The 25,604-nt window shown below is 43.2% G+C and overlaps 1 protein-coding gene across 1 annotated transcript in view; it reads right to left on the reverse strand.

Annotated features, from left to right (window-relative positions):
• Positions 1 to 25,604, reverse strand: part of PAX7 (paired box 7) — a 157,893-nt gene that overhangs the window by 41,289 nt on the left and 91,000 nt on the right. The window contains exons 6-7 of the mRNA XM_051988399.1: positions 20,157 to 20,322; positions 19,023 to 19,225 (exon numbers count right to left, since the gene is read on the reverse strand). Coding sequence (XP_051844359.1) covers positions 19,023 to 19,225; positions 20,157 to 20,322 — 369 coding nt within the window. The remainder of the gene's footprint in view (positions 1 to 19,022; positions 19,226 to 20,156; positions 20,323 to 25,604) is intronic.

Below are 25,604 nucleotides of genomic sequence, written 5' to 3' on the forward strand. Positions count from 1 at the left end.
TCTCAGCAGACTGAAGGCTCCCTGAGGGCAGTGATTGTGCTTCCCTCGGGAGTGCAGGATTATTGAGGTCTAGGGCAGTATCTCCCCAGTAGAGGGAGAGCTTCCTGCGGGGCACCAGAATCCATCTGGAAAGGAACAGTATTTGTCTCTTGGTTCTCTCCTCCTTCCCTGCCCTCCACCCCCACAACAGATTTTAGAGCTGGAAAGGATTTTTGAAATCACCTAATCCCACCCTTTCATTTTCTAGATAAACTGGGAACCAAGTCCTTTCTATCAGACTGGAAGCTTCCTGAAGTCAGGTCTTTGATCTAAAAAAATTATAAATTTTTAATAAATCTTGCATTTTAGCCCTGGAAAGGACCATAGACAACAGATTTTAGAGCTGCAAAGGATTTTTGAAATCACCTAATTCCACTCTTTCATTTTCTAGATGAAGCTGGGGATTAGGTCCTTTCTGTCAGACTGGAAGCTTCCTGAGGTCATGTCTTTGACCTAAAAAAAATTATAATCTTGAATTTTATCCCTGGGAAGGACCATGGAGGGCAGCTTGCAGTCCACCAGCTCCCAATTTGAGCAAGAAATTTGTGCAAAGTGAGTCACTCAGTGGCAGAGACAGGACTAGAAGATGTCTCATTGGTTTTGAATGAACTTTCATGGGCAGACCATTCACACTGTGAAGTATAGAATAATAATAGCGATATTATCCCCATGTTGTCTATTGAATTGAATGGCACTGGAGTTAGGGAAACCAAGGATTTGGGTCTTGCCTCTAACATGTATTGACCATGTGATTCTGGCCAAGTCATATGATCTCTTAGTCAAACAACTCCCTACTTTTGTAATATTCTATGTGTCAATGGGGAGTTTCTTACAATAATGAAATGATAGATCTAAGGAGGGGACAGTGACATGGCACGGTCCATAGAGGGCTGGTCCTGAGTCATGAGGATCTGGGTTCAAATGCATCCCGAAACACTTACTAGTTGTGTGTCCCTGGGCTTAACCCCACTTAAGCCCAATTGCCTTTTCAACTCCCCTCCCAAAAGCATGTGCCTATTAGCTATTTTCTGTGTCCCCTTTTGCAAAATTGCTTTCCTCCACTAACTTGGTGAAACATTTTCATGGAATTTTTTTTTAAAGGCCAACATTACAACATGAAGAAGTATTTAATGCTCCTTGGCAAACAGTGGATAAATGGCTCATGTAGTTTTGTCACTATAAAGGGCACTCTGAACTGGGCCATCTCTCAGAATCTGGTTCCCACAAAATGGTGATGGATACAGAGTTGGCAAGATCTTATTTCAAAAGCTGTGAAAGCCCAGGCAAGTAATTTTGACCCTTAAGACTTAGTTTCCTCACCTGCTAAATGAGGTAATAGCAACTACCTCCCATGGTTGTTATGAGGATCAAATGATGCAAAAGTATGAAAAGTCTTCATATGAGCTATTACTGGTTACGGGAATTGGATTAAAATGGCTGAACACCACTCAACACCCCAATGGCAAAGCAATTTAAATCCCATGACTTAAAATGGGTCAGGAGTAACTCTTCATTCTTGAGTCAACCATTTTGTTAATTATGGCATCACAGAATAACAGAACTCAAAAGGACCCAAGAACCTGGAGCTGGCAGAGCTGAGAATGCAGAATTTAGAGGTGGAATGGATAGCGTTGCAATGTTATTCCATTTTTGCTGAGCTCAAAGCACTTAACGCAGGCATCATGGGAAATCAGGGAGTACTCAGGACTTAGTCTTCTAATGTGCTCTTTACAATTCTAACCTTGTTAAGATTCTGAGGTTCCAAGAGGGTGAGAAAAACTAGGATTGGTGATTTGGGATTCCTATGGTTCTCTTATTTTAAGTTCTAAGAAATCAAAATCTTATTGTTCTAAATTTCTAGAATTTGATGATTTTAAGAATCAGAGACTAGCTAGTCCAAACATCTTCTTTTACAAATGAGGAAAGTAACCCCCAAAGAAGGGGACATTGCTGACCCAAGCCCTATATAAGTTGTAAGTAAGACAGCTGGGAGAAAGACCCAGTTCCCCTCCTGCCAAATTCGGTGTTTTTCCTTTACTTTACCAGTCCAAGGTCACACAGGGCAGCAGGAGCCAAGCTTGGATAGAAAGAGGAAGATGGAGGAAGGTTGATGGGAAGCCCCTTGGTGATGATTGGAAATATGGAGAAGAGAGGAGGAAAGGAAAGAGGGAAGGAAGAAGAGAGACACAGGTAGACAGAGAACCAGAGCTAGAGATACAGATACACAGAAAGACAGAGTGAGACAGAGACAAAGATAGAGGCAGGTAGAAACAGAGAGATAGGGACAGAGACAGAGAAGCAGACAGAAACACAGAAATAGATACACAGAGAAAAAGATACAGTGACAAAGACACACAGAGATACAGAGATAGGGACAGAGAGATAAAGAGACAAAGAGAGGCAGAGACAGAGACAGGGACACAGAGAGACAGAGACATGGACAGAGAGAAACAGAGAAGAAAGACCCAGAGAGACAGATAGAGAGACAGAGATAGGGACAAAGACAGAAACAGACAGAGATAGGGACAGAGACAGAGACAGAGAAACAGACCGAAACACAGAGATGGAGATTTGGAGACACATTCACAGGCACACACAGAGACAGAAAGAGACACGGACAGAGACAGAGACAGAGACAGAGACAAAGACACACAGAGAGATACAGAGATAGGGACAGAGACAGAGAGACAAAGAGACAAAGGCAGAGACAGAGACAGGGACACAGAGAGACAAACAGAGATGGACAGAGAGAAACAGACAGAAAGACAAAGAGAGACAGAGACACAGAGAGACAGAGGCAGGGACAGAGAAACAGACCGAAACACAGAGATGGAGAGACAGAGACACATTCACAGGCACACAGAGAGACAGAAAGAGACACGGACAGAGACAGAGACAGAGACAGAGATAGAGACAAAGACACACAGAGAGATACAGAGATAGTGACAGAGAGACAGAGAGACAAAGAGAGACAAAGGCAGAGACAGAGACAGGGACACAGAGAGACAAACAGAGATGGACAGAGAGAAACAGACAGAAAGACAAAGAGAGACAGAGACACAGAGAGACAGAGGCAGGGACAGAGAAACAGACAGAAACACAGAGATGGAGAGACAGACAGCTTCAAAGGCATACAGAGAGACAGAAAGACAGAGACAGAGACAGAGATAGACACAGAGAGACAGAGGCAGGGACAGAGAAACAGACCGAAACACAGAGATGGAGAGACAGAGACACATTCACAGGCACACAGAGAGACAGAAAGAGACACGGACAGAGACAGAGACAGAGACAGAGACAAAGACACACAGAGAGATACAGATATAGTGACAGAGAGACAGAGAGACAAAGAGACAAAGGCAGAGACAGAGACAGGGACACAGAGAGACAAACAGAGATGGACAGAGAGAAACAGACAGAAAGACAAAGAGAGACAGAGACACAGAGAGACAGAGGCAGGGACAGAGAAACAGACAGAAACACAGAGATGGAGAGACAGACAGCTTCAAAGGCATACAGAGAGACAGAAAGACAGAGACAGAGACAGAGATAGACACAGAGAGACAGAGGCAGGGACAGAGAAACAGACCGAAACACAGAGATGGAGAGACAGAGACACATTCACAGGCACACAGAGAGACAGAAAGAGACACGGACAGAGACAGAGACAGAGACAGAGACAAAGACACACAGAGAGATACAGATATAGTGACAGAGAGACAGAGAGACAAAGAGACAAAGGCAGAGACAGAGACAGGGACACAGAGAGACAAACAGAGATGGACAGAGAGAAACAGACAGAAAGACAAAGAGAGACAGAGACACAGAGAGACAGAGGCAGGGACAGAGAAACAGACCGAAACACAGAGATGGAGAGACAGAGACACATTCACAGGCACACAGAGAGACAGAAAGAGACAGGGACAGAGACAGAGACAGAGACAGAGATAGAGACAAAGACACACAGAGAGATACAGAGATAGTGACAGAGAGACAGAGAGACAAAGAGAGACAAAGGCAGAGACAGAGACAGGGACACAGAGAGACAAACAGAGATGGACAGAGAGAAACAGACAGAAAGACAAAGAGAGACAGAGACACAGAGAGACAGAGGCAGGGACAGAGAAACAGACAGAAACACAGAGATGGAGAGACAGACAGCTTCAAAGGCATACAGAGAGACAGAAAGACAGAGACAGAGACAGAGATAGACCCAGAGAGACAAAGAGGAAAGTTGGAAAATCTAAAAGCCAAGTAGACAGGAAGGGTTCAAAAGCCAAAGAAAGATGATGAGGGAAAGAAGGGGAGGGACAAGCATAGGGTGCTGCCATAGAAAACACAGGGGTACAGGTGCAGGATTTGAGGTCTGAAGACCTGAGTCTGAATCCTGGCTTGGCTGAGTGTTTCCCAGGAGATGGGGGCAAGCCATCTTGTCTTCCTCGCCTCCAGCCTTCCTGGCTCTGTCACCCCAGGTCCTAGGGTCTCTCCCAACTCTGACCTTTTCTGTTTCCACATTCTCCTGGCCAAAGTCCTTTCTAGATCTAAATGGTTTCTAGGTAGATAGAGTAGCAGATGCCCACTTGGCATCTTCTAGCTCAGGTTTCCTTAAACTTTCCCCACTCTTGACTCCTTTCCCCCGAGAAATTTTGACACAATCCCAGGTATATAAAGCAGGTAAACAAATCCAACATTTGCTGATAATAAATCTTCATTTTATGACCCCCACATTCAGTTATTTGACCCCACGTGAGGCTTTGATGTACCCCCCCCCCAGTTTAAGAAGCTTTGCCCCAGAAAACAGAGAAGCTCTGCTCTATTCTCCCCTTCTCCTGGCTTCGCCATCTTGGCCTTCCTAGGCCTTGCTCCCAACCCCCCGATTTCCCTGGCCTGGCAGTCTCATGTTTTTTCCTGGTCTCCCTGGCCCAGATTTCCTCCCCCTCTCTCCCAGACCTCAGCCCTGAGCTCTCAGTGGCAGGGCCCTGATCCCCCTGGCTGCCTCCCTCCTACAAGGAATCCCTCAAGGGACACCCCTTCTTGGTTCTCACCCAGTCTGCCTGCCGTATTAATTGCTAATCTCTCTCATTTTCTCCCCCTCTATCTGCTTGCCTAGCCTCGTCCTGAGCTCTCATATTAATCAGAAAGAAGGACAAATCCAGCATTTGCATGCTTAACTGGCCGGGCTCCCCGTATCAGTCATGAAAAACCACCCCCAGACAGGAATCCATTGCCAAGCAAAGATCCTCAGGGACTAGGAGCAAGGAAAAGGGCAGCAGGGAGACGCAACCCTCCCTCTTTCTTGATCCGGGGAAGCTGTGTCACACATACAAATAGGTCACCGATACGGGAATCTATAAAGGGTCACGAGTCTAGAGAAGTGTCCAATGTAGAATAGTGTTACAGATCTGGGAAACCGAGTCACACGTGTTTAATTTGGAAAACTTGCACATGTATAGATTGCAGATGCAGGAAACTCTCATCCTGGCCATTCTCATAGCTAAGCTCTCCTATAGCACCTACTATGTGCCAGGTACCGTGTTAAGCATTTTATGAATACTATCTCAGTTGAGCCTCATAATAGTCTTTGAGGTAGATGCTACTATTATCCCCATTTTACAGTTGAGGAAACTGAGGCAAATAGGTTAAGTGACTTGGCTAAACTGGTTAAGTATTTGAAGGAGAATTTGAGCTCAGTTTTTCCTAACTCAGAGCTCAATCCATTGCACTACCTGCCATGCATGTCTAGTAACAGTTTATTGAGGCCATTTTCCTTTTATATGGAAAGCTGAGTTCCCAGAAGGAAGATGCATACAAGTAAAAAATGGTAGCACCGGGACTCAAACCTATGACTCCTCCCGGCTCCTGGTTCAGTATTCCTTCCTCTACAAGGAATTCTGGGTTGAGTCTGTGGTCCTGGGAAGGGTGGGAGTGTGTCACTCCCAAAGTTATTTATACGCTTGATAGGATCAGAACTGTAACCCATAAATACAGTCAGCCTGGACCAGCTCAGCCTCTCTGGGTGGGGTGGGCTAACCTGCTGTAATTAGTGGCGAGTCTGAATTAGAGGCTGTTTTTGCTTTGTGCTGTCCCACTCTGTGCCTCCTCTTCCCCTCAACCCCTCCACGGTTGCCTCATTCTTCATGGCTCTGTTCCAGTTCCCCTCCTCCATAAAGCCTTCCTTGGTCACGGACCCCTAATACAGTTAATGGGGGGAAGGGGAGAAGTTGCTGTCACAGGGTTTAAAGGGACCTTAAGATCCAGTTTGTAACTCCACCCCTCCCACCAACCCTCATATTACAGGCAGCAAATTATAGCCCAAATTATAGGTGACTTGTCTAAGGATTTAGAAGTAAATTTTGCTATTGTTCAGTTGTACCTAACCTTTCCTGGCCCCCATTTGATATTTTCTTGGCAAATATACAGGAGCCATTTCCTTCTCCAGCTCTTTTTATAGATGGGGAAACTGAGGCAAACAGGATGAAGTGACTTGCGCTGGGTCATACAGCAAAGTGACTCCAGGCTCAGCACTCTACCCACTGCACCACAAAGCCCACAGAGGTAATGTGGCAAAACTGGGATCTGAACCTTATTTCCCTAACTCCAAATTCCCAATTACTTTCACTGATTATTATTTTGTGTGACTAGACTGTAGACCTCTTATACATGGAACCAACGGCTCTGAATTTGGAGATCAAAGCCCCCATCTCTCCTATATTGCCCCCATGATGCTCTGGAAACCTCAGTTTCCACAAAATGAGGGGATTGGGCTGAGGTCCTTTCAGCTTCAGAGGTCTGATTTCAGTCATTTCTGTAACCCCCACATGACAGGAGCTCAGTCAATCACCAATTGCCTGAATTTGAAAGAAATCTCATGTTATTGCCTGCAAGTATAGACTTGTTTTATTACTTTGCTGTGAAAGCTGCTTCAACACCTGTGGAAATTGTGCATCAAATGCTGGAAATTCTGGAGTCTTTTAAATTAAACATCTTACTCTGTCCTTTCAGTCCACTCCTCACAGGGTTAGCAAACTTCTTTCTTTATCAAGAATGACAAAGGTTAGCCTTCAGTGAGCAAATTCTGAATTTGGGAGATCCTGATAAATGAGGCTCTTCTGCAGTATGGACTTATGGTGTTATCTCTCCCTTGCTGAGCTCACACACTTTATCCAGGTACCATGGAGAAGTGGAGAGGACTCTGGGATTAGGCTCCCAAAACTGCCTTTATGGTTCTAACCTGCTAAGATGCTAGAATTCCAAAAGGGTAAGAAAAACTGGGATTCAGTGATTCTCGGTTCTTACAATTCTATTATTTTAAATCAGGATTTTAGTTTTTCTTTTTTCTTTCTTTCTTTCTTTCTTTTTTATTTTTAAGAATTCCATGATTCTAAGAAACAAAGATTCTATGTCTGATTCTGTCACCCCTCCACTTTGGGAATTTGATCTAACATAGGAGTCCCTGCAAGAACCCAGGCTTCCCAGCTCCCAATACAGACCACACACACACACACACACACACACACACACACACACACACACACTTTCTCAAAATTATTCCCTCCAAAGGATGCTGCTCCAGTGGAAGATTTTTGGATCCTGGCCAGCCCCTCTCCTCTCCTCAGGGTGGATTTTCCCTCTCTCTCTTGCCTCCACCCAGGAAAAAGTGAGACAGGCAGAGAAATAAATGTGGGTCTGTTTTCACATGAGAATACCATTCCTTTCCCCCCCTCCCCTTGCTGCCCACAGCTTCAGCGTCTAATTGACATGAGCAGATGGTATTGTTTGGTGAAAAACTTGAGCAGGAGGGGAAAAAACTCGGCTTTTCAGGATAATGTAGATTAAAAGTTCACAAAAGCGGGAGCTGAATTTGAGGGTGGGAGACTGAGGGAAAATACCAAAGGCATCTTGGCAGGGGCTGTCTGGCCTGGGTTGGGAAAGGCCCAAGGGTGCCAGGACTAAAGCCTTCCACGTTTTCATGTCCCCTCTGCCACCTAATACCTTCAGGCCTGACAATGGACGTCACAGCCTCCAGCAAGGGGCTGAGAGCACATTCAGGGGGCACAGATGGGATTTCAGAGCAGGGCAGAAGCTCAAAGACCTCTTCTTATACTTCACTCCCCTCCACACTCTCCAGGTTCGAGACACTTGCCTTTTGGCTGTTTCTTACAAGGGCTGTCCCTCAGGTCTGAAATGCAACCCCTCTTCACCTCCACCTCCTGGAACTTGGAGCAACTTCTAAACTTCAGTTTAAGGGTCTTTACTGATCTGTATACTGTCCTCAGCTGTTAGTGCTTACTGGCCAGTTATTTATTGCATTTATTCTGAACCTGTTTCTTCTCTCTCATAAAGTATAGGCTCCTTGAAGGCAAGAATTGTTTCATTTTTGTGTTTGTGACTCTATTACCTGGGAGAAAATCTAGTACAGAATACTAGTATAGGCACACAATGGATGGCTGTTGAATGGCGGGAAAGTCATAAACTAATAGAATAATAGAACTTGAAAAGACTTTTGGATATGAAATATAAGAGCTGGAAAGACATTTATATCACAGGATGTCAGAGCTGGGAGGGCCCTTAGAACCCAGGATGTCAGAGCTGGGAAGGCCCTTAGAACCTGGGATATCAGAGCTGGGAGGGCCCTTAGAACCCAGGAAGTCAGAGCTGGGAAGGCCTTAGAACCCAAGATGTCAGGGCTGGGAGGGCCCTTAAAACCTGGGATGTTAGACCCGGGAGAGATAATTAGAACATCTAATGAAGAATCTTAGAATAAAGAATCTCGGAGGTAGCAGGGGCCATAAAAGATATAAAGGCAGAATGGAGTGGAATTTTGATCATAGAATTCAAGAATTGGATGGGCCCATAATTACAGAGGTTAGAATTAGAAATGACTAGGTCATTTTGATCAGGTTTAGAGCTGAGGCTTTTGTCTTGACTTGAAGCTCTTTCTTTGTACCCGGTGTGGTGGCTCCTCTCCTACCGATTTAAGAGTGGAACAGGACCTTTGCCCCCTGATTACCTGAAAGCTAGGGAGATGATTGATTGAGTCAAGGTTGTTGTACACCTCACTTTAAATATAACAAACAGATCTAAGAATGAGAGAGTTGGTGAGAAAAAACTTCAGAATTGATAGAAATCAGAGCTTGAGAGGTTTTACCTTCTAAGACCTGACTTGGATTATTGAGAAATAGAGAGGAGAGAGGGAAAGACAGGCACAGAGACAGAGAGAGATAGAGAGAAAGGCAGATGGAAACAGAGAGACAAAGGTAGAGAGAGACAGACACATACATAGAGAATGTGTGGAGAGTGTGAGAGAGACAAAGAGAGACAGAGAGAGGGGAGAGAAAGAAACATAAGGAGGAGAAAGACAAAGAGGTAAAGACAGAGATAGAGGAATCAGAGAGAGACAGAGAGACAGAGAGGATGTATGTGTGTGAAAGACAGAGACAGAGAGACAGAGAGGGTGTATGTGTGTGAGAGACAGAGACAGAGACAGACAGGAAGAGAGATATACACACAAAGAGACAGAGAGGAGAGAATCTGCCTTTTCACCTACTCTTCTCCAGGAGCCTTGTGGTCTCAGAGATATCAGCCAAGGAGAGATAGTGACTGACTCCTCTATAGAACATTGTATATCTGAACATAAATTATTAGCAGGAGAGGGGCCCTTAGAATACTATTTGCCAATACTTGAGCTAAGTCATTTCTATTCCGCAGGTCTCAGACCAGGTACTGCCTAAGTAAGCTCCAACGGGAGTTAAAGAACCCTGAGCATCAGACAAGAATGGCATAAAGAAAGAGAATGAAAGAAGAATAGAGAGATAGAGAAAGAGAGAGGCAGAGGTAGAGGGAGAGAGAAACAGACAGACAGGCAGAGAGACAGAGACAGAGATAGAGACAGACAGATGTTCAGAGAGAGAGAGACAAAGACAGAGACAGAGGCAAAGAGACAGAGACACAGAGATAGACAGAGAGGAGGAAGGGAAAGGAACGCAGGGAGGGAGAAGGAGAGAGAGGCAGGAAGAAGAGAGAAACTTGAACTGACCAGATGGTGCAAAAATTTACCAGAGAGAGAGAGAGAGGCTGAAGGAGGCAAGAGTAAGCAGAGAGAGAAGGTTCAAGCGAGGTGCCAGGGTGGAGTAAAGATCTGTTGTCAGAGGCTCTGGGTTCCAATCCGAGCTCTGCTTCTTACAGCCAGAGAAGACAGTTTTCCCTTCGTACTTCAGTTCTGTCCTATGTACAATGAAGGGGTTGGAAGAGATGATTTCTCAGGTCCTTTTCTGCTCTAAATCCTCTGATCTGATGAGATGACATTAGCCACAAGCCAAAAGAGAGGCTTCTAGGAAGAGAGAAGAAAGGCTTTGGGAGAGAGAGAGAGATCAGCTGAGGCTCGAACCTGTGTGAAAGCCCTGTGTTCCTACAGCCTGATAAGCTGGGGAAATGAATTCTGATCCCTCCAAAACCCAACCCTGGAAAATTTGTGAGAGAAGGGTCTCCTTTTCAGGCAAATGGGAAATCCTCAGCGCTTCCTCCAGCCGCCCCGGTAATGCCAGGATGTCCCCAATCTGCTTTGAGGGATGGAGAGATTAAGAATAATAAAAAAAATTGCAATAAAATATGTGTGAAGGAGGGGGTAATTGTGGACAAATGCAGCATTCAAATTCATTTTTCAGCTCTTTTACACACCATTTCAATCTTATTTTCTGCTTGTTAATGAGATCTTGTTGCTTGGGCTGGGCAAAGCCTTCCAATATCAGGAAGTAATTGCACATAATTTTCTCTCCTACTAGTGATTTGCATCTGTTTTTTTTTTTTAAATTCTGGGCTCTTTAACACCTCCCCCTCCCCTGATCCCCCCTCCTCAATTTCTTTATGACAAATCTCTCTCTCCTTCTTACATTTCTCTGGTCCAACCTCACTCATTTTAAATGCTCATTATAAACATGGTGTTATCAATAGAAATAAACAAATAAAATCCCAAAAGCTAGAGGAGAAAGAGCTGGAAGGAGTCCCCGAGGCCTGGCCAAGAGATATATCCTTCTTGCAGTAGGCTGCGACTGTTCACTGGGAAGAGAACACTAGTGGGAGATTCTGAAGATCTGCCAGCTCCTAATTTTGCTCCTTACTAGCTGAGTGATCTTAGGGGGATTACTTTCCCTCTCTGGGCCCCCATTTCCTTCTCAGAAAAATGAGAGGAGTGAACCAGATTATCTCCTAAGGTATCCTTCCAGCTTGAATATCTTCACAAGACTTCCACAAACCCATCTACTCTCAACTGATGTCATTCATTACCCTCTGTGCTCAAAGTCTGCATCCATCATTGTTTGCTTTGTTATATGTTTCTGTAGACATGGCTTTCTCCCGACTAAGTTATGAGTTCCTTGGAGAGAGGAACCATGTCTTATTTAACTTTTTATTTCCCTTGGCACCTGGCATAATACATACACTATACAAAACAGATGATTAATAAATATTCATTGAACAAAAGAATAAATGAATAGCAGATCACATTTGTACAGTGCTTTACGAGAAGCAAAGCATTTTCCCTATGAAAGTCCCTATGAAGCAGATAGTACAGCTATTGCCATTTTACAGATGAGAAAACTGAATCTCCAGTGTGAAATGACTTGCCCTGGGTTAGATGTAAGGATAAGAAAAAGGATTTAAGATCAGATCTATTCCAACTCCATTCAATTTGATTCAACAAAAGTTTACTAAGTACCTACTATGGTACTGCTGGTTCTACTAGTTCAGAGCTCCTTCTACTGCTCTAAGAAGTTTCTCTCTTTAAAGGAAGGAAGGAAGGAAAAAAAAGAAAGAAAGAAAGACAGAGAGAGAAAGAAAGAAAGAAAAAAGAAAGAGAAAGAGAGAAAGGAAGGAAGGAAGGAAGGAAGGGAACAATGGGAGAAGGAAGGAAAGAGAGGAAGAAAGGAAGAAAGGAAGGGAAGAATAAAGGGAGAGAGGGAATGAATGAAGGAGGGAAAGAAAGAAGGAAGGAAGGAAGAAGGGAATGAAAGAGGAAGGATAGAAGAGAAAGAAGGTAGGGGGAAGGAAGGAAAGAAGGAAGAGTAATCTAGAAGAAGAAGAAAGATGATAAAGGCAATGGTAAGAGGAAATGCAGACAGCTTTTAGACAATTTTATTGGTCAGATGATTTAATTCTGTGTCTATTAATCCAGTGGAAGGCATCCTAGGCTGAGAATCTGGAGAAATGGGTTTGAGTCTTGCCTTAACCACTAATTCCCTGTTTGACCTTAGGAATGTTAACTTTAACACTCTGGGCCTTGGTTGGGAATCAGAGTATCTAGAAATTTCATTTTATAAAGTATCCCAATAAAGAATGTTAAAGCCAGAAGCCTCAGAACAAAGACTATCAGAGCTGGAGAGGTCTTTGAACACAGACCATCTAAATTAGAAGGGATTTCAGAACAAGACTTTTATAACGAGGAGGGATTGTAGAATAGCTAGAAATCTTTAGGGATCCTGATTTCCTTTACTTTGGTGGAACTCTCTGCCCTCGGCAGGAGCCACATAATCAATTCTCTATTGGAGAAGATGCTCAGTGTATGGCTCCCTGGGGTGCAGTCATACAAGCCCTCTTGTCTATCAAGGGGCTGTAAAGTGACTCAGACACCAGGAGCAATAAGCCAGTGATGAGATGAATCTCTACAGACCGAGTAACTGCTGTACTCCTGAGGGCTTCTGCTCTCTCCTGAGAACCACTGATACAAATGCCCACCAGATCAGACCCAAACCCTTAGAGAAAAGAAGACTTGGGCAGGGGATGGGATGGGAGGCAATAGGATGACGCAGACTGCTTTCATCAGATGAAAAGGCATTGTGTAGAATTTGGGTTGGACCTTCTGCTTGGCCAACAAAGGTAGAATCAGCAGCAATAAGATAGATAAGGGTTCCATATAAAGAAAAAATCACTAACAGAGCTGTTCAACAGCAGAAAGCAATAGCTCAGGAGATACAAGGTTGCCCATAACTAGGAAGACTCCAGATGAACAGACTCTTACTGTGTACCTACTATGTTGTGGGTGTAATTATCTTGATGGTTGACTGACAAAAATAAGCAGATATTTATTAAGCACCTACTGTATGCTAGGTGCAGTACTCCTGATGGTTTACTGACAAAAATAGTCTTTTGTTAAGTACCTACTATGTGCTAAGTACAGTAATCTTGAAGGTTCACTGTCATAGATGATATAGAGAAAATTTCTGCTCTTACATGGAGGGCCAAGTAAACAATAACCTGACTTCTGCATATGAGACTGAGAATCCATGAGCTATTGCTGGGCATTCTGAGCATTTCCCTCCCCCATCCTTTAATCTTATCTTTCATTATTTCCCAATATGGTCTCTGCTCCACCTAGACCTGTTTTTTTTATCTCTTTTCCTCCCACTCTGTGACAGGGGATTATTTCCTCCAGGTCTCTTCTCTTACTCTGGGGCATAATGTGTCCCCCAGAGTACCTTGTTCTTGTAGGGATCCATCCCCCATTAGTTCTTGAGAATTTTGTTGATGTAAAAAACTCGAAATGCTTCTTGGAATCTTCAGTATTTAGAACTTTGCCCAGCACACAGTAGGTACTTACTAAATGCTTATGGACTGATGACTTTGTTTAGACTCAGTTTTCTCATCTATAAAATGGAGAGAATAATGCTTATACTGTCAACCTCACAGGGTTTTTATGAGAAGAGTGCTTCACAAATCTTAAAACACGATGTCAGTTTGAGGAAATCCTTTGCTGCAGTGGAAGCCTCTCTGAAACTGTTATCAGGGGAACTGAGTGTAAATCGAGGCTGTGCTGCTCATTCGTCATGTGACCTTGGACAACATCTCTATACCTCAGTCTTTATAAAACAAGTGGGATAATTCTTTTGCAATTTGGAGGAGTGGAACATCAAAAGAAATGTCAGGGTCTAGAAATATATTGCCTAGTTTTAGAAAAATTTCTTTTGTTCTTTCTCTTTTTCATTTTTTTTTTTTGAGGCAGTTGGGGTTAAGTGACTTGCCAGGATCATACAATTAGGAAGTGTAAAGTGTCTGAGACCAGATTTGAACTCAGGTCCTCCTGATTTCAGGGCTGGTGCTCCATCCACTTCACCACCTAGCTGCCCCCCATTCTTTGTTTTTTAAGGCATGGTTTGCTGGATGGGTATGATATATTTGAAAATGAAAATTTTTTTTAAAGTAATGTGTTAGAGTGAAGGATTTCTAGGTCTGTTTCAGAGTAAAGGCCACCTCTGTCTAATCAGAAGGAACAGGTCTGGGTTCTAATGGGAAAAAGAGAGTGGAGAAGAGTGGTGGGGTAGGAGCAGCAAACTTCCCTCCACCCTATCCCATGCTCTATCATCCTCTTCACCATCTCCTGAAGAAGGAGGAAGACTTTTTTACCTTTAGGCAACAAGCAAGACTGGCTGCAGGGTTCTGGTGGAGATTATCAGCAGATCATCTGCTGATTTCCTAATTTCTTTTTTCTTCTACAAGGCTGAAAAACACCCTCCCTATAGAAAATTAATTACCAGGATGGAAGCTGTTGGGGTTCTGGCCAAGACACCTAATCCTGGGGTAACTGGATAGGGCACTAGGGAAGCCGCAAGGCCTCAGATGGCCACTGCCAGACACAGCCTGTGCCCCTTTCCTTTTCACCCTAGCTGAGGGACAAAGTAACTCCCTCCTATTTGGGACATCACCATGGAATCTCTGCATGGGAAGAACCTCAGGGACCCTCTAGTCCAATCCGTATCTGAAGGAGGAATCCCATGTTGGACAGCTCTCACTGTTGAGAAATGTCGTCTGACAGAAAAGTTCTTCTCTGTAATTTGCCCTTTCCCAGCACAAGTTCAACCATGAGAGCCCTTCCGATAACATGACTACAAGACAGTATTAATGTTCCTCTCTCCCAAAACATGCACCTTGAAGTTTTCTTTCTCTACATTAAATATCCCTAGTTTTTTCAGTGCTTAACAATGCATGATCTCCACTATCCTGATCACCTCCTTCTAGACTCTAGCCTGTCAAGGCTTTTTGTAAACTTTTGTAAAAGTTAGAGGTGATGCTAGACTGAGAGAGAGAGAGAGAAAGAGAGAGAGAGAGAGAGAGAGAGAGAGAGAGAGAGAGAGAGAGAGAGAGAGAGAGAGAAGGAGGGAGCTGGGCTTAGTGCTATATGTCTATAATCTCAGCTAACAGGGAGGTTGAGATGGAAGATCTGAGCTTGAGAGTTCTAGAGTAAGCTAGAGAGAGCTAAGCCACTGGGTGTTCTGCACTAAGTTGAGCATCAATATGATTATCCCCAGGAACAGGAGGAGGGCATCAGTTGATTGTATAAGGAGAGGCAATCCAACCTAGGTTGGAAATGGATTGGATCAAAAGAAAGGAAAAAGCAAAGTAAAGCACAGGAAGCAGAGGTATCGGCAGGAAAGAGAGGAAGGAGGGAAAGAAGGAAGAGAGAATGGGATGGAAAAAAGAAACATAGGGTGGGACATGAGTAGATGTCATTCCCCTGGCTGAAGACCTTACACTTACATCACTGCCAGCATGGAGAACATCATTGTTAGATTTGCAGGTCTTCCTGATTCTAGGCCCAGCACCGTCTCCCCTATACCAAAAATGCCTCAAAATTCCATTTCTCTGACTCACTGTTCATTCCCTCCTTATACTAAGATTCAAAGATTAAACTGGATGATCTCTAAGGTCCAAAAAACTCTGATTTTCTTTGTTCTAAGGTCCCTTTCAATTCATAAATTCTCTGTTCCAAGGGCCCTTCCAGCTCTGACATTTTCTGTTCTAAGGCTCTTCCCAGCTCTGACCTTCTATATTCCAAGGTTCCTCCTAGCCTTGATATTCTCCGTTCTAAGGACCCTTCCAACTCCAAAATTCTCTGGTCTAAGGTTCTTCTAGCTCTAAAATTCTATATTCCAAGGGCTTCTCCACTCCTTTCAGAAGAAAAATACTTCATTGATACTACATACTGCTTTCAACAAACATTATCTAGACCCTAACAGTCTCCCATAAGGAGCAGAACCAATTTCCCCCCAACCCCCTCCAATTCCCGATCTTTACAATCTGCTCTCACCCAATCTTATTGGAGTTTCTGTTGTGTCTATCCAACTACTTCTAAAGGTTAACTCAGCTGGTTAGCCCTCAGGGCTAATGAGTCCAAGGTCATGGGTTCAATCCCCACTGGGACCAATTAGCTTCCATCAGAAAAGCTTAGCTCTACAGGCTATGCCTCCTAATGTAAACCTTGAGTCTTGGGGTGAGAGGTGTGACTGGCTTGGGGCAGCCTGGACATCCCCACTAGCTAGATGTAAAATCAAAGCACAGGCCCTATGGCTGCCATGCCAAAAGTATTATTTTTTGATATAAAGAATAGTACAGGAATAAGTACTCATTGCTCTAGATGAAGACCAGGAAATTATATTCTTGAGAATATTTTGAATATTACAATTGGGAAATCTGAAGTCTACTAAATTACAGGCACTAATGAAGAGGCACATAATTTATCCAGAATTATGGATAATTAAAAACATTTAATATGACCTTGGAAGTCCTATTTTTAGGGAACAATAAGAGCAGTCTAAATATTAATTAAGGTTGAGACTCTGGAGTTTTGGTTTCAGACAGACTGGAAGATTTTGTTTTTTACATTTTCCTATTGCTGAAATGGAAATAAGTTTACATTTCCTGACCTCTAATCAGTTGATAACAAGGAGAGGAGACTTGGGAGTATGGTGGGTAATAGGGAAAAACCATGCTATAATTTTAAAAAATCTATTGCAATCCACAAAATATTCAAAGTAGCACTTTTTTGTTCTAATCTAGAATTGAAATCTAAGGGGGATATCCATTATTTAGAGAATGGCTGAACAAATTACTGTTTATGGGTATGATGAAAGACTATTGTTATAAGGAATGATAAATGAAATGACTTCAGAAAAAACATGGTAAGACTTATATGAACGGATGCAGAAGGAAACAAACAAGACCAGGAGAACAATGAATGCAATAATAACATTGTAAAGACAACTTTGAAAGACTTAGGAAATGTGATCAATTCAATGGCCAACCACAATTCCAAAGAACTGATAATAAAGAATGCCATTCATCTCTTGGCAGAGAGGCTTTGGACTACAGGAATAGAATAAGACAAATTTTCAGATGCAATTAATATGTGAATTACTTATGCTTAATTGTTATATGGTATATACTATGTAACAATTTTATTTACATTGTATAGACTAGGTAACAATTTTATTTACATGGTATAGACCATGTAAAAATTTTTATTTGTTGAGGAAAAGTCATTTAAGGAGGGTAAGACATTAAAAGCAAAAAAAAAAAAAAAAAAGGAGCAAAAAAAAGAAGCATCAATGAAACTATTCAAAATACACAGAAAAGAAAAAAGGAAGAAGTTCAAGAGGGAACATAGACTAGGAGAAAAGAATTGTTGGTACTATTGGGTTAAATTTAATCCTTAAAACCAAATTTCACACAGTTCATGGTGTGTACAGCAATGTTTCTGTTTATTGATGTTTATAAACTGCAAAATAAATAAAAGAAAATGTGGAGAAAAAATTGCCTTGGAAACTCAAGAAATGACTGGTAACCCAATAACAGACACTGTGTTAAGTCTTTCTTCAAATATTATCCCATTTAATCCTCATATCAATCCTGGGAGATTGGTGCTATATTATCCCCATTTTACAGATGGGGAAACTGAGGCAAGCCATGGTTAAGGACTTGCCCAGGGTCACCCATCCATTTGTTTCCACCAGTCAACAGCATCTCTGTCTCATTAGGAGGTACCTTGCACCAATGGTGTTGTCCAAGTATGATGTCTTCCTTTCTGAATGGGATTTAGAAGTTGCTTTAAAGTCACCTGTAACAATCTCTCACTTTTACCATCTAAAGCAATCCTAACTTGTGTCTAGGACAGGTCATCCCCCAGGAGCAGAGTTCAGGGTCCCACTCCCCCATTCATTCAGGCAACCAATCAACATTTCCAATGGAGTAATTCCAAAAGGCAAGATTAGAATAAAGCTCCAGTTTTATGGACCCTTGTTGTATCGTCCCCTGGATAATAAGATACCTTGCACCAGGCTTATTTGTTACCGCAGACCACTATGATGAGGGTAGGAGAAGGGGATAAATATAAAAGGTTCTAGTCCCAGATCCCCAACAACAAGCAATATTCTATGAACAACATAGCGACGGATCCATCACCAAATGAAATGCCCTCATTAGACCTTCTTTTCATTGGTTGACTATTTAGCAAATCAAATAGAGCAGCACAAAATAAAACTGATTCTTTGGTAAGGACCATGTGAGTAGATTGGGCCAGAGGAAGGGGTTGATAGGCTCCTAATAAGACCTGGATTCAATTCATTCCATAAATGTTTGCTACTTGGTACCTGGCTGATAGGAAGCACCAACAAGTACAGAAACTTTCTCCATATGAAAACTAAGAAAAACTAAGAAGAGACCAGGAGACAACTGTCAACACCACAACCAGACACAACCTGTAGCATCAAAAGTTACAGGGCTACATAGGGACACATGGTTTTCATTTCCTGAGACTACCCAAGGACTTTAGGCTTCTGGGCAGATTCTGCCCATTTCATCCTTCCATAAGACCTTTAAATAGGTGGGGAGGTAAGAAGAAAGGTTTTTACATAGTGTCTACTATGTGCCAGACACTGCGTTAAGTCTTTCTTCAAATATTATCCCATTTAATCCTCATATCAACCCTGGGAGATTGGTGCTATATTATCCCCATTTTACAGATGGGGAAACTGAGGCAAACCATGGTTAAGGACTTGCCCAGGGTCACCCATCCATTTGTTTCCACCAGTCAACAGCATCTCTGTCTCATTAGGAGGTACTTTGCACCAATGGTGTTGTCCAAGTATGATGTTTTCCTTTCTGAATGGAATAAGAGTCCTGGGAAAAATGAGAAACGACGTGGGTGTGATAGTACATACCTGGGGAGACAGTCCACTGCTGACAGCGTTCATGTGGTTAGTGGGGGCCGCCGGGTTCATGAAGCTGTCAGAGTAGCTGGAGAAGCTGTGGCGGGCCCCATAGGCAGAGCTGGTGTCTGCGGCAGCGGCAGCTGCGGCAAGACCCCCCTGGTGCATGGTGGACGGTGGGAGGGGCTGGGGCCTGTGTACGGTGCTTCCTCCATCTGCCAAGAGACCAGGGAGATGCCTTAGAATTATGAGACCAAAGCAAGTTAGGGGTATAAGAGGTCTTGGAATGTATAGTGCTAGAGCTGGGAGGGCCCTTAGAACACAGGAAGTCAGAGCTGGGAGGGCCCTTAGAACCCAGGAGGTCAGAGCTGGGAGGGCCCTTAGAACCCAGAAGGTCAGAGCTGGAAGGGCCCTTAGAACATAGTTTCTATGGTGATCAAAGAATTCAAGCTTTTAAAGGAGGATGTTTCTTAAAGATAATCTAATTCAATTACTTTATACTGAAGAAAATTGAATACCATTGCGGGATCAGTAAATTATCTGAGGTAACATCACCAGATGTGAGATTTAGTTCAGGCCTTCTAACTCCAAACCAGTAGAGCCCCAGCTATGGAAAGGCAAGCCACCTTTCCTAAACAGACTTAACAATTCTCATGAATCCAAAGCCACTGTGTGAATGAGATCCTTATAGATATCTCAACTCAAACGGATTTAATAAACCAGAAGCTTTATTTTTCTTGCACCTGCTGTAGATTTGGGAGACTAAATGGTGCAGACAAATTGTCCCAGCCTTCCCATCCCGGCCCCCCTCCTCCAGGATGGCCCAAGCTGTGTCTGTCCACAATGCCAAATTCCCAGATGAGAAATGTTTCTGTCAGGTCCCCTGAGCACTGGGCTGCTCTCTGCCAAAGAGCTAGATGCCCTGGAAACATCTGGAGGCTGGGCCAGGCCTTTAGCACTTCTTCCTTGGAGGGGTTTGGCCCTGTATGGCCACAGCTGCTGTTTGACGTCATGGTTCCGGGACAAGATCTGCTGCAGCAGGTGCTGGGTCTTGGGGGATCTGAGGGAGGAGAAGGGGGGAGCACAGGAGGAAGACCAAAAGAAGATGGGAAAGGGGTACTTAATAACTCCCGGGCCCCAACTCACCTTGGGAAATGGTGGTACTGGGGTAGGTGGAGTCCGGCAGTTGATATGGTGGGATCGTGGGCATGCCCGTGGGTGGGAAGCCTCCAGGGAGAAGGTGGTTGAATGCTGCAAGTTGATTGGCACCTGCCTGCTTGCGCCACCGTGCCCTACGGTTACTGAACCACACCTGGGAGGGAAAGAAGGGACAGAGAAGGGAGGGGGACAGAGGATGAGATGTGAGCATTAAGGAACCTGCTCCTACTTCCACCTCCCAACCTTTCTCAGGATCCTGGACACCGGGCTAACATTAGCTGGTAACCAGAGCAAAACAGCCCACTTTCCATGAAGATGCTAATATTTACATTGCCCTTTGTGATCATCAATAATTAGCGTGCATTTATTAAACACTCATTATGTGCTAGGCACTGGCAAAGAGAAATAAACTGGCACCAGTCCTTGCCTTCAACAAATTTTCATTCTATCATGTGAGTAGACAGTCACACATATAAATATATTTTAAATGAACTTTTATAGGCAAAATAATTTTGGTCAGAAGGCTCTAGAGTCTGGAGCAAGGAGGAAAGCATCACTAAGGAAACAGCATTTGAGATGAATTTTGAAGATGAAATATAGGAAGGGAAAGGGAGAGAGGGAGGGAGGAAAAGAGAGAGGAGAGGGAGATGAGAATGAAGAGAGAAAGAAGGAAGAGAGAAAAGATAAAGGAAGAAAGATAAAAGGGAAAAAGAAAAGAGAGAGAAAGATGAAGGAAGAGAGAGAGGAGAAGGGAGAAAAGAGAAAGAGAAAGAGGAGAGAGAAGGAAGAGAAAAGAAAAGAAAAAGAAAAGGAAAGATGAGAGAAAAGAGAGAGGGAAGAGAGAAGGGAGAAAAAAGAGAGATAAAGAAGAAAAAGGAAGAAGAGAGGGAGAGAGAGAATGAGAGAAGAGGAGGGAGAGAGAAGAATGAAGAGAGGGGAAAGAGAAGAAAAGAGGTGAGGTAAAAGGAGGGAGGGACAGAAGGAAGGAGAGAGGTAGAAAGAAATGGTGGAAGATAGAAAAAGTAAAGAGAGAGAAGGGAGAGAGATAGGGTTGAAGAGGGAGAGAAATAGAGGAAGAGAGAAAAGAGTGATAGAAGAGTGAAAAAGACAGAGAAAGAAAGAGGAAAGGAGAGAAAGAAACAATAAAAAAAAGAAAAAGAAAGAAAGGGATAGAGAAGTATGAGGGATAGCTAGTGGTGGTGGGAGATGGAAAGTGGAAAGTCAAGTGTGAGGAAGAGCAAAGTCAAATAGTCAATCAGTTCCTACAATCTCATTAGGTATTTGTTGGTTAATTGAGGACTAAGCTGATCAGTTTGACTGGACTCAGGAGTGCTTGAGGGATAGTGATGGGTTCTAAGGAAAGGTAGGCCAGAGCCAAAGCTAGTTATAAAGTGCTCTCCATCTTTTATTTTATTTTTAGGACCATAGAATTTGGATATAGAATAATCCTTAAAAATAATTTCACCCTTTTCTCATTTTATCAATAAGGATACTGAGCTTCTAGAAGGAGAAGTAAACTGCTTGTCATCATACATTTACCAAAATGGCAGAAGCAAGGTTTGAATTCAGGTACCCCCTGATTCCACATCCTCTCTTGTGAAATAGGTGGTGGCAATATCATCACCCCCATTTTAAGGAGAAGGAAACTGAAGCCCAGAGAGGTTTCCCAGCCAACTGGTTGAAGAGTCAATCCTGGAATCCATTGCTTCAGACTTCAAATTAATAGCCCTTTCCAAGACCCTATGTAAGGTGGCTTCCCTCCCCATTCCCTCCCCACCACTCTCACTCCCCATCATAACAAGAAAATTACATTTGGGGATACACTAGGTTGGTTCAAGTTGATCCATTTACATTAATGAAAAAAAATTACCCATTTATCTTGTCCAATAGCTGGGCCAGGAAGAAGTATTGGCAGAGAAATAGAGGAAGAGTAGCATGATGACATGGAAAAAGCAAAGTCAAAGTCATAGTCTTAGAAAGTCAAAACAAGGAAGGCCCTTAGAATTTGGACTGTCAGAGCTGGGAGGGCCTTAGATCACAGGATGTCAGAGCTGGGAGGGCCTTTAGAACCCAAGATGTCAGAGCTGGTAGGGCCTTAGAACACAGGATGTCAGAGCTGGGAGGGCCCTTAGAACACAGAATGTCAGAGCTGAGAGGTCCCTTAGAACCCAGGATGTCAGAGCTGTAAGAGTTCTCAGAACACGGACTGTCAGAGCTGGGAGGGCTCTTAGAATAAAGAATGCATCTACTCAGCCTCTAGGATTCCTTCTATTTTTTAACCTATAAACCTATGACCCTTTGTCAAAGCTGGACTTTTGGAATCACCTAAATTCCCTATCACCCCTTTCCTCCCTTTGAGGGCCTTTTGTCACAAGCTAATAAGTGATGGAGCCAATACTGGACCCAAAGTCTCTTGATTTTAAGCCCTGTGTCCCCTCTATTCTAGCTTGTTGGTGAAACCTCCTCCGGAAGGTCAGTCACCTGTACTAGGTGAACTACATCCATGCAAAATCCTGCCTGAAGGTATGAGGTTGTAGTAGCACCCCAGCTTTGGAGTGGATGTTTTGTCTAACTCCCTTCACTTTTCAGATGAGAAAATTGAGTCTTAGGTGACTTGCTCAATGTCACACAGTTAGTCTGAGATCCCAAAGGCGCCCCACTGTCCCCTTCCATGTTCCCATGAGAGGACATGATGGACTGACTGGTCCTCAACTTTCTTCTCTCCACTGAGTGGGGAAACCCCTTCCTGCCCTATGCCCCCCCCCACTTATCCCAGGGCCCTAGTTTAGGGTTCCCCGCTGATTCCCTGTATTTATTTTTTCTCCCTTGTGGAGGGAGGAGCAGGATAAGCTTTTGAGCCAGCTGAAAGAGCAGCTGCTGGTGAGACCTGATTAGGTTTCACATCCAAGGCAGAGGGTGTCGGGAGCCAGCTCCAGAGTGCAAGCCAGGCAGGCAGAGGCCATGCTCTCCCCTCCCCCCGCTTCCCACGGCCCTGGAGGCCCCTTGGAATGGTTCTTGGGGGGGGGAGAATTGGGCTAGACAGACAGTGCCTGGGCAAGACCAGGCCAGCACCTGCAGCCAGCATCTCTGGCTAGCTTGGGATTCCAACTGAACTACTGACTGCAGTCCTGGGTGGGGCCTCCGCTTCTCCATAGGAAAAATGGGCAGAAGCTTACCCTATCTCCCCCAGGAGAGGGTAAAGAGAAGTGGGATCATTTCACCTTTGAACTGATAAGCATCTTCCCCTTTGCATTAATGAATACTTTAGGTATTTTGCTTTCTGTCCTTCAAGGGTCTACTACAATGATTCATTCCCCAGAAAGTCTCTCTTTCTCCCCTAGAATGGAAGGTAGTTCTTATTTAATCTTAAAACATCTAATGTGTGTATGTATGTGTGTGTACACATGTATGTGTGTATATATATAATCTTCACATTCCATATTTCTCTGTTTCTTTCTCTCTCTGCCTCTCTCATTCCTCCCTTTCTTTTTCTCTCTGTATTTATCTCCCTCTATTTGTTTCTCTCTTTCTCCTTCCCTTTCTGTCTCTTTCTTATTCTTTCTCTGTCTTCCTTTCTGTCTTTTTCTGTCACTCTCTCTCTTTCTCCATCTTTCTCTCTCCCTGTCCCATCACTCTCTTTCTCTCTTTCCATCTCTTCCTTTCCTCTCTCTCTCTCTCTCTCTCTCTCTCTCTCTCTCTCTCTCTCTCTCACACACACACATGACTTGTACTTTGGGCCTGGCATGGTGCTGTAGACAGAGAATTAGGTCAGGAAGATCTGGCTTTCAATCAAATCCTGCTTCTAGCTTTTTCTCTCTCTTTGGCTGGAAGTTGTTTAACTAAGACTCTGGGTCTAGTCCCTTATTTTACAGCTGAGGAAACTGAGGCCCAGGGGATTTACAACTTGTCTAAGCTTATATGGTAACAAGTATCTCTCAACATATGTGAGAATAATAAGAACGATGAACGGAACCAGTTTGGAGAGCAGTCTGGAATTATGTTTGAAGAGTTATGAAATTTCGTATGCTTTTTGACCCAACAGTATCACCAGTAGGTCTATTTCCCAAGGTGATCAGGAAATAAGGAAAAGAGCCATATGTTCTAAAATACTTATCATAGCTCTCTTTGTAGTGGCGAAGAACTGGAAATTGAGGAGATGCTCATCAACTGGGGAAAGGCTGAACATGCTGGGGTATATGAATGTAATGGATACTATTATTCCATAAGAAATAATGAGCAGGATGCTTTAGAAGAAACCAGGACAGATTTAGATAAACTGATTCAAAGTGAGGTGAGCAGAATCAGGAAAACAATGTACACACTAATGGCAACATTGTATAGAGATCAACCATAAGTGACTTAGCTTTCTGCAGCAATAGTGATCCTCATGAAAAATGTTATCTGCCTCCACAGAAAGAACTGATGTCTGAACATAGATCAAAATATATTATTTTGCACTTTCTTTTTCCCTCCCTTTAGGTCTCTGTCTTCTTTTACAACATGACTGTTATGGTAATAAATGAATGAATGAAAAACAAACAAAGAAATAAAAGATGGAGTTGCAAAGAGTGAAAACTTCTCAAAAACTGTTAGTTTTTTTTTTTTTTAACAGAAAAGCTTGAACAGAGAGAAAACCAAGTCCTAGAGTTGAGAGGACAGAGAAAAAACTCCCATTTTACATATGATGAAACAAGGGTGCAAGGGGAAATGACTTTTTTTTTTTTTAGCTCTTTTCCTTTTTTTCCTTCCATATTTCTTTTTTCCTCTACTATTTCCTCCTTTTCTCTATTCTTTTTCTTTTATCTCTTTCCCTCTGTACTTGACAATTTACAATCCACACATCATTTATTAAGCACTTACTGTATGCAAAACACTGTATCTAGCATTCAGGGAGAAATGAAGTTGACTTAAGACAAAGTCCTAATTCTCCTGGATCTCCAATAGATCCAGCATCAGGAAGACTTGGATTCAAATCCCAGTTCTATTACTTTACTACCTGTGTGATCTTAGTCAAGTCACTTTCCCTTGCTGAAGCTAGTTACTTATTTGTAAAATAATGGGACTAGACTAGGACTTTTTGATTCTGTTTAGCTTTAAATCTGTAAGGCTATGACTTTTTGCCATGAGAGGGAAAGGACACAAGACCTCATGAGGGAAAGATGCCCTAAGATACCAGATGTTAGGTGGAGATTGCAGAATGGGAAAGCAAGAAAGAGCCAGAGTCAGGGAGGCTGCTAATAGCATCTTATTTTAAGCAATTATTCTTTCTAAATTATAGTTATGCTCAATTGTTTCTGCTAGGCTAAAGAAGTCAAATAAAGCCAACAAGTCTCTTAGCAAACATGACGCACTGTGCTAAGAGCTGGGGATACAAAGAATGGCAAAAGACAATCCCCATTCCCAAGGAACTCGCGGTCCAACAGAGGAGACAACAGA

Source organism: Antechinus flavipes, chromosome 3, assembly GCF_016432865.1.
Source record: "Antechinus flavipes isolate AdamAnt ecotype Samford, QLD, Australia chromosome 3, AdamAnt_v2, whole genome shotgun sequence".
Lineage (NCBI taxonomy): Eukaryota > Metazoa > Chordata > Mammalia > Dasyuromorphia > Dasyuridae > Antechinus > Antechinus flavipes.